The sequence below is a fragment of the Helianthus annuus genome, chromosome 16 (assembly GCF_002127325.2).
Source record: "Helianthus annuus cultivar XRQ/B chromosome 16, HanXRQr2.0-SUNRISE, whole genome shotgun sequence".
Classification (NCBI taxonomy): domain Eukaryota; kingdom Viridiplantae; phylum Streptophyta; class Magnoliopsida; order Asterales; family Asteraceae; genus Helianthus; species Helianthus annuus.
The window spans coordinates 147,110,133-147,120,209 of NC_035448.2; the positions used below are offsets into that span (position 1 = coordinate 147,110,133).

Sequence of the window (10,077 nt, forward strand, 5' to 3'; positions counted from 1 at the left end):
AAGGTATGGTCAACGCTCGGTGACTCCCCCTCCCCGCTTAACTCCCCGCAAACCACACCCCCCACCCTAATCATTTTTGTTATTGTAGTTCCCAAGATTGGAAGGCGCAGTTGAGGCTCCCGCCAGCTGATACGCGATACAGGACAGAAGTATGTTTGTTTATGTTATAAATGTTCTTCTAATTCTTATTTCGGAAGCCTAACTTTGTATAATACAATGAAAATATGACTTTTTGTGCTTGTTCTATGGTGTATGAGAATATAATTTGGATTTGTGGATTTGTTTATAACTTTCTGTTCTTTCAGGATGTGACAGCTACTAAAGGAAATGAATTTGAAGACTTCTTTCTCAAGCGCGAGTTACTTATGGGGATATACTAAAAGGGTTTTGACAGGCCATCTCCAATTCAAGAGGAAAGCATCCCCATTGCTCTTACAGGAAGCGATATTCTTGCAAGAGCTAAAAATGGCACAGGGAAGACAGCTGCTTTCTGCATTCCTGCTTTACAAAAAATCGATCAACATAAAAATGTCATTCACGGTTTCAAATATAATCTATCCTATGATTTATGGTATTTGATTTGTTGTGAAGTATGATGTACATAAATTTCATCATAGATTATGTGGACTTCTTCATTTTGCATTTGTTATACTTGCCCCAACTCGAGAGTTGGCTCTTCAGACGTCACAAGTTTGTAAAGAACTTGGAAAACATCTAAACATTCAAGTCATGGTAACAACCACCGGTGGGACCAGCTTAAAAGATGATATCATGCGTTTATATCAACCAGTTCATTTACTTGCTGGTACACCTGGAAGAATATTAGATCTTGCAAAACAGGGGATCTGTGCATTGAAAGATTGCGCAATGCTCGTCATGGACGAGGTGCAACTTAACTACATCGATTACTTTAGGCTGGAATCAACATAGTTAAGTACCATATAAACAAATGTTAAAGAATAGTTGTTAAATTAACAGGGTTACCTAATCAATTACTTTAATATGAAATCACTAATCAGAATATTGTAATACAAGTTACGGATTAGTGAATTACATCCGACTTGGTATAAAACGCTCTAGCTATGAACAGGGTGAAGTGTTTTTTTTTTTTTTTTTTTTTTTTTTTTTTTTTTTTTCAAAATCACACACAAGTTTCACTCGGTGAATTATCTAATAATGATTACAAGTGCTATCAAATTCTGTTTTAACTTGTGCATTTTAGTTCTGTGGAAGTACAAGAACGCCCTCTGACACTGACTTGTAACCTCCTCTTAACATAGCATCTTTGTCATTGCCTCATTGGGAAGGTGCCAGGTGGCAATTTATCTTCTTCAGTCACAAGACAATCTACAGCGATAACGTGCCATCAATGGCAGATTCCACTTAGTTTTCTTCAGTGGTAACTTGCATCAGCTCCTTTGATCTTCGCTGGCGGCTCTTCTGTCACACCCCAACCAATGGCGGAAACATCGGGATGAGACGAAGTGTGAAGATTGCTCGAGACATCATAACGCTAATAATTGTGACAAGTATTTAAATAATCATTTCATTCCATTTCTAAAGGATCAATTACAAGGCTTTTGAAACAATACAACAATACGAATAATAAAATAATACAATTCTTTTTAAGTGTGTATCTATGCATCCTACTAAATTCCATGCACCGTCGACATCCACCTGTAACATGTTAAAATAAAGTCAATGCAAAAGCAAAGGCGAGTATACAAGTTTGGTACATACATAGCATAAGATAAAAGTGTGAACAATCCCTCATAGCAAGCATGCGATTCAAGATAACATTAAATATGGCATGTGTCTAACATATCAACCAAGAAAATGCAACTTGCTCATGACATAACCAAAGTTTCAGTAGAGGCGGGTCGTTAATCTTATAGCGCTACATATGTCAAGGTTTGACTCGTACGAAGTTAATGATAAGTTCAACACATAAGAATCACCCAAATTTAAAGTATCAAGCCATCACATATACAAGCATGTTATAGGAATGTTCATGTGTTTAGACAAAAGTTCATGTGTAAGTTTCAATAGGTAAACATGTTACACCCCAAAAGTGGTAAAAGTAAAAAGGGGAAAAGTACGAGTATACTCACAGTTTTTCTAAGTCTTCCGATTATCCAAGTATTGACGAGCGTAAGATTAGAAGGATGGAACACCAATGTCACCCTATATAGGCAAGCGATGGTGCATGAATAGACGGAATTACGACGAAGGATAAGAATTGGAATTTAGAATGTAACGTATATAATTAACACCGCTTATGGAAGAAAACTCTAAATTGATTTCATAAAAAGGGTTGTAGGCGCGTTGTCAAAATAATGAATATATATATTTTTGACGAAAAGCATATTTGGTATACATGTATTTATATTTTGGCGAAAGGTATAAATATTTATATATACATAGGTATTTTATATAGTTTAAGTAACGTTTCTAAATTAATTCTTTCAAAAGTGTCGTTGTAATGTCGTCCAAAAATAAAAATAATTATACAGTTATATCTATTTTATAAAAATTTAGTCGAAGTTGATAGGTTTCGTTTTATAAAATTTACACGTTTTGTTTTACGGAATTCTACGAAAAACGGGCAGAGTCTCCTCTGTTTTTGGACGATCCTGACAAGGCATGTTGTCGATTTATATGTTCAAAATTCAATATTCAACCAGCGGTATGAACTATATACGTAAAACGTGCCGAAAATGAATAAATAAATAAATGTATCGGTTCGACGTTAAAGTAACATATGCATATATATAAAACAGTAATAAAAATTAGTATTGTTTAAATTGTACCGAATCTCGAATGAGCCGTTGGCCCGTTAATCGCCGAGGGTTTGACCGGTTGACTACTGTTGACCGAAACGGAGCTGAGTTGACCCGAACAATGCTGATCGATGTTGAGTTGTCGAACCGAGCCAAAGCTGAGTTGACCCTAGTCAACCGAAATGAACTGAACTGAAACGCGAACTAGATTAGAATGATACTTGAAGTTGTAACTTGAATAAACATAACACACATCGGTTTCTAACCTGAACTGAACCGAAGTTGCTGACCCGAGGCTCGAGTGAACGGAAACCTGAACTTGCGGTTTGGACCTGACCCGAGACTGACACGCGATAGTAAAACCCAAATCACAACTGACTAGAAGCTACTGCGTCGCGAAACTCGAACCGGAGCCGAAGCCAAACAGATCCGACGCAAAGTCAGCACCACTACCGCTGATTCTGTACGAGTCGAGCAAACAACTGATTCGACCGACTGAAATCCAAATCGAATAAAAACAAAACATAAACTGGAACTGAACTGAGGACGAACTGACCGGAGCACCGCCATCATCGCTGCTCCTTCCGGGCCGTCGCCGTGCATTGTCGCCGGCCGTCATCGCCGGTCGCCTATTCCATCGTCATCATCTCTCTCCCTCTCTCTCTTTCTCTGCTGTCGACGCCGCCGCACGCCACCAGTGCAATGGTGGTGGCCGGAGATCCAATCGAACAGGGGGGGGGGGGTCGCGTGAGAGGCAGGAAGTGTGGTGTCAGGTTTGTTTGTGAGAAAGAGAGATTGTGTGGTTGGGTTGGGTCGTCTACGAAAAGCCAACCGGAAATCAATTCCGGTGACCTGGTCTCGCAGAGAAGGAGGAGGGAAAAGGGGTGATGTTGGCTGCCAGGTTTGGATGGTAACTAGGGTTTAGATATATATGTTTTTTTTTAAACTTTTAATTATAAACACAATAGTCCCTAAACTTTAAGGACTTTATTAAATGGTTAAATTAACTTAGTTTAAGTTTAATTTCTTATAACTAACTAGGTTAACTAGATAACGTTGCAATTAAGTAAATATATTAATTAATTACTATATTGATTTTATTTATTTATTTTTAACAAAATAAATAGTTAATTATAGATAATCAATCATAAAAATCTTTCGATGGTTATCTAATTCGCGAAGAATTTCCGTTGGTTCAAGGTTAGGGTTCGAATTTCAAAACGGGTCGGATTTCAGGAAATCCATTTTGACGAATGTTACAGTCTCCCCTACTTTAGAAGATTTCGTCCTCGAAATCTAAGAGGAAGACTTTTGAAAAGATGACATCCAAAGATTCACAAAGAGAGTAGATGAGACTTGATTGCGAACGGGGTTCGTATAAGGGACACAGAATAATAGATAATGGTTGGAGTATGGAAATGAGCGATTGACTCTAAGTGATTGCAAGTATAAGAGTGACATAAGTATTGGATACACGAAAGTTGGGTATTAAGAATGAAGTCTCGTCGTGGATAATCGGATATAATGCTTTTGTGAGTCGTGTGAAGTTTGTATTAGGTCCAAAAGGTCTGCAAAACACCGAATTTCTCATGGCACGTTTTACGAAATTTGGTAACATGGTGAAAACACTTATATATAGGAAGTACCAGCGGCGTATCCACCATGTTTTGACCACATTACGTCTATTTCGTATTCGGTGCTATGTTACGTTCCGTGTCTTACCATACGCAGTAGTACACTCTAGGGTTCTCATACGCCTATCACTATAATCCCGTGTGCACCCGTGATTATATTGATCGTCGCATGATCCGCTTAGCTTGTACTAGTTGTGTATGAACTTGGGTAGGTGCACTAAAAAAAATAAGAATGTGTGCGTAGAAGAATAAAGTATGAACAAGTCCATGCTTAAGTATGTAAGGGACCCACGCAAGCGAATCCCTCGGATTCCGCTCGCGTATGGGTACGAATGCATGAATCATGAATATGAATGAAAGTATAAGTATGAGTTTAAGTGTAAGTATAAATTCGCATGTGAATGTATGTTATAAACATAAATCGTATGACAAGAGTGTGAGCATAAGTATAAGCATAACGTGTTTGAAAGTGAGTATGAAACGTGAATACAACCATGAGCATAAGTATAAACACAAAGCGCATGAGTATGAATACGAGTATAAGTGTGAACATAAGATGTATCAGCATAGATGTGGACGTGGGTGGATATAGGTGTAAACATGAAGGTTTAAGTATGAATAAAATATATGTGTATGAATATAAGTGTAACAAAGTTGTACAAGTGTAAATGAAAACATAAAATGTCTAAATCATGAATATGAATGTAGTATAAACATGAATACAACATAGATGTATAATTACGAGTGTATGTATAAACGTAACACGTATGAATTTTGAATCATGAGTATAACATAAATGTGTAAGTGTGAACATAAGTAAAGGCATAGAATGTATAAGTATGGATGTAGGAAATAATGATTTTGTTTACAGTATAAATCGAAATACACAAGTTTATGCGCGTAAGAGATTAAAAGTTTTGAGTATGAAGGAAAAGAACGAGTGACGTGCGTGAGATTGTTGTGAGATATTGACTAAAACGTGTAAAATGATATACATATATAGTTGTTTGCGCAAAACGTGAAGTTAAAATAGATTGAGTTGTCATGGAATGTAAAATCTAGTTTGTGAATGTAAGGAGAATATAAAAGAAAACATCTTTTGATTATGCGAAAGGATACTTTGTAAAAGAATGGAAATGCTATTATGGTTTTAAAAAGAATTTACATAAGTTGAAGTTTTGTCGGTCCTTATGAAGTTTCCTTGCCCACGTGTTTTGAATTTAATTGGCGTATCGGTGGAGGTTTAGAAAAATTCTAACAAGTTCGCATCATTTTAAGTAACTTTGTATTAGAAAATTTTGAAGTTTACAGATTCTTGTGAAAAAATTGATCCTTAGAAAAAGGATTTTTGGTATATGAACTTGGTGATCGTGAAAGGTGTCTTTAATAAAATGTTTTTGTTGATCTTGAAAAGAGTTTTGATAAACGATCGGATAATATCTGTAATACTTTGTATGAAAAGTTGGTTTGATTATCAAATAAAAAAAATTAACAATCTTTAGTATAATGATGCAAGATGAGTGCGTTTTAGTAATTACGTGGAATACGAAATTTTGTGGGCAATAGATTATTAGACCGACTAAGTTGGTGAGTAGCATTTCGTGAAGTTTTGAATGTCGAGAAATAAGTGTTTACGGAAAAATTACGAATTTTGTGTGTGTGAGCTATATGAAAATAGATTGTAAGATAAGAAGTTCGTTTATATAAACAACGCATTTTGATATAATTAGAGATTTGACTAATGATAAGCGATTTAGATGTATAAATGATCGTGCTTACATAACATAGTCTATTAAAAGAAAGTATCGGTAACGGTCACCTAGGTAAGGGAATCACCCCTAACCCATTGGTGAGGTCGTTGTAAGATGAGAAAAAGAAGCGGAGTTATTTGTCAAGGTAAGGAAATCACTCCTATCTCGACGATATGTCTTCACTTGTTGTTACAAAAAGAAAAATGTAAATAAAATTACGAGAAATTATGCATGCTAGTGATGTATAACCATATGAAAAGTAATAGTATGATGTTGCGCAAAGATGAAATCTCGAAAAATTGTTCAAAAGTGACAAAAGGTCGAAAATAATAAAGCGTAAGTTCGAATAAAACTTGGATGGTTCCAAACGGAACATTGACTAACCAAAGTGATCGAAAGATCTTTTGGAATTAAGAAACATGCTTTGGCCTAATAGGTGGAATACTCTCGCCGGTATCTCGGTTAACGGTATTCACCCTTCCAGTTACTACATGTTCCCAATCCATCGAAAATTTCGAGACTTGACGGGATTTTTTGAAAATCAAGGAGTGGGACTAGTCGACGAGGTGCGGGTTTCACACCTAGCTTGACGACTTCGTACCCTAAGTGTGGTTGGTACTCGTTGGGTCAAAATTTAATTTCGACACGTTAACGAGGGTCCACTAGAAATTGAATTTGAAATTTCCATTAAGATATGGATTTCACTCCTAACTAAATGGTGAATTTCGTGCAAAAATAGAATCACGTGGGATGAGAGTCGTTTACCAAAGTGTGGGTTTCATGCCTATTTTGGTAAACTCGTCTCGTTCGTATAACATGAGTGTTTTCGAGTTTTAAAAAAAAATCGAGTAAATTGCTTTAGTAAAGGGGAGTATGTTAAAGGAATACGAAAACAAGTGTAAACACATAAGAATGCACATCAAGAACGGTACATAAAGAATAGGACAATAAAACAAGTACCAACACATAGAGAAATATGCTAAGAATACACATAAAGAATCGAACAACGGAACAAGTATTAACACATAATAAAACAAGTATAGCATGTGATGTGTTAACACATAAGTGACATATATGTTTGAAAGATGAGAAGAGAATAAATAAAGGCAAATAAGATAGCATGCAAGTAGTTTCAAGCAAAACATGAGAATAAAGCTCTAAAACTATAGACTAGGTTAAAGCATTCCTACTTTTCCTAATTCCCTATAGTTATGGCTCTGATACCAATCTGTCACACCCCAACCAATGGCGGAAACATCGGGATGAGACGAAGTGTGAAGATTGCTCGAGACATCATAACGCTAATAATTGTGACAAGTATTTAAATAATCATTTCATTCCATTTCTAAAGGATCAATTACAAGGCTTTTGAAACAATACAACAATACGAATAATAAAATAATACAATATGAATACAATTCTTTTTAAGTGTGTATCTATGCATCCTACTAAATTCCATGCACCGTCGACATCCACCTGTAACATGTTAAAATAAAGTCAATGCAAAAGCAAAGGCGAGTATACAAGTTTGGTACATACATAGCATAAGATAAAAGTGTGAACAATCCCTCATAGCAAGCATGCGATTCAAGATAACATTAAATACGGCATGTGTCTAACATATCAAACCAAGAAAACGCAACTTGCTCATGACATAACCAAAGTTTCAGTAGAGGCGGGTCGTTAATCCTATAGCGCTACATATGTCAAGGTTTGGCTCGTACGAAGTTAATGATAAGTTCAACACATAAGAATCACCCAAATTTAAAGTATCAAGCCATCACATATACAAGCATGTTATAGGAATGTTCATGTGTTTAGACAAAAGTTCATGTGTAAGTTTCAATAGGTAAACATGTTACACCCCAAAAGTGGTAAAAGTAAAAAGGGGAAAAGTACGAGTATACTCACAGTTTTGCTAAGTCTTCCGATTATCCAAGTATTGACGAGCGTAAGATTAGAAGGATGGAACACCAATGTCACCCTATATAGGCAAGCGATGGTGCATGAATAGACGGAATTACGACGAAGGATAAGAATTGGAATTTAGAATGTAACGTATATAATTAACACCGCTTATGGAAGAAAACTCTAAATTGATTTCATAAAAAAGGTTGTAGGCGCGTTGTCAAAATAATGAATATATATATTTTTGACGAAAAGCATATTTGGTATACATGTATTTATATTTTGGCGAAAGGTATAAATATTTATATATACATAGGTATTTTATATAGTTTAAGTAACGTTTCTAAATTAATTCTTTCAAAAGTGTCGTTGTAATGTCGTCCAAAAATAAAAATAATTATACAGTTATATCTATTTTATAAAAATTTAGTCGAAGTTGATAGGTTTCGTTTTATAAAATTTACACGTTTTGTTTTACGGAATTCTACGAAAAACGGGCAGAGTCTCCTCTGTTTTTGGACGATCCTGACAATGCATGTTGTCGATTTATATGTTCAAAATTCAATATTCAACCAGCGGTATGAACTATATACGTAAAACGTGCCGAAAATGAATAAATAAATAAATGTATCGGTTCGACGTTAAAGTAACATATGCATATATATAAAACAGTAATAAAAATTAGTATTGTTTAAATTGTACCGAATCTCGAATGAGCCGTTGGCCCGTTAATCGCCGAGGGTTTGACCGGTTGACTACTGTTGACCGAAACGGAGCTGAGTTGACCCGAACAATGCTGATCGATGTTGAGTTGTCGAACCGAGCCAAAGCTGAGTTGACCCTAGTCAACCGAAATGAACTGAACTGAAACGCGAACTAGATTAGAATGATACTTGAAGTTGTAACTTGAATAAACATAACACACATCGGTTTCTAACCTGAACTGAACCGAAGTTGCTGACCCGAGGCTCGAGTGAACGGAAACCTGAACTTGCGGTTTGGACCTGACCCGAGACTGACACGCGATAGTAAAACCCAAATCACAACTGACCAGAAGCTAATGCGTCGCGAAACTCGAACCGGAGCCGAAGCCAAACAGATCCGACGCAAAGTCAGCACCACTACCGCTGATTCTGTACGAGTCGAGCAAACAACTGATTCGACCGACTGAAATCCAAATCGAATAAAAACAAAACATAAACTGGAACTGAACTGAGGACGAACTGACCGGAGCACCGCCATCATCGCTGCTCCTTCCGGGCCGTCGCCGTGCATTGTCGCCGGCCGCCATCGCCGGCCGCCTATTCCATCGTCATCATCTCTCTCCCTCTCTCTCTTTCTCTGCTGTCGACGCCGCCGCACGCCACCAGTGCAATGGTGGTGGCCGGAGATCCAATCGAACAGGGGGGTCGCGTGAGAGGCAGGAAGTGTGGTGTCAGGTTTGTTTGTGAGAAAGAGAGATTGTGTGGTTGGGTTGGGTCGTCGACGAAAAGCCAACCGGAAATCAATTCCGGTGACCTGGTCTCGCAGAGAAGGAGGAGGGAAAAGGGGTGATGTCGGCTGCCAGGTTTGGATGGTAACTAGGGTTTAGATATATATGTTTTTTTTTTAACTTTTAATTATAAACACAATAGTCCCTAAACTTTAAGGACTTTATTAAATGGTTAAATTAACTTGGTTTAAGTTTAATTTCTTATAACTAACTAGGTTAACTAGATAACGTTGCAATTAAGTAAATATATTAATTAATTACTATATTGATTTTATTTATTTATTTTTAACAAAATAAATAGTTAATTATAGATAATCAATCATAAAAATCTTTCGATGGTTATCTAATTCGCGAAGAATTTCCGTTGGTTCAAGGTTAGGGTTCGAATTTCAAAACGGGTCGGATTTCGGGAAATCCATTTTGACGAATGTTACATCTTCCATCAATAGTATCTTCTTTTGCTAGCAAGAAATTGTCCGTCATCACTAACTCTGTTAGGATCAAGTCTTCAT

At 36.6% G+C, this 10,077-nt stretch overlaps 1 protein-coding gene across 1 annotated transcript; it reads left to right on the plus strand.

Annotated features, from left to right (window-relative positions):
* Positions 1 to 327: 327 nt before the first annotated feature.
* LOC110876715 (pre-mRNA-splicing ATP-dependent RNA helicase PRP28-like) lies at positions 328 to 930 on the plus strand. Its single transcript, XM_022124876.1, has 2 exons — positions 328 to 540; positions 592 to 930. Exons 1-2 carry the CDS (start codon positions 328 to 330, stop codon positions 928 to 930), a joined length of 552 nt encoding a protein of 183 aa, XP_021980568.1.
* Positions 931 to 10,077: the final 9,147 nt, after the last annotated feature.

What these genes read in the sequence shown, in the direction of transcription:
- LOC110876715 (XM_022124876.1), top strand. Translation starts at nt 328, where the DNA reads ATGAATTTGAAGACTTCTTTCTCAAGCGCGAGTTACTTATGGGGATAT. An exon ending in ACATAAAAATGTCATTCACG is followed by an intron (nt 541 to 591) that starts GTTTCAAATATA and finishes TTTGTTGTGAAG; the next exon opens with TATGATGTACATAAATTTCA.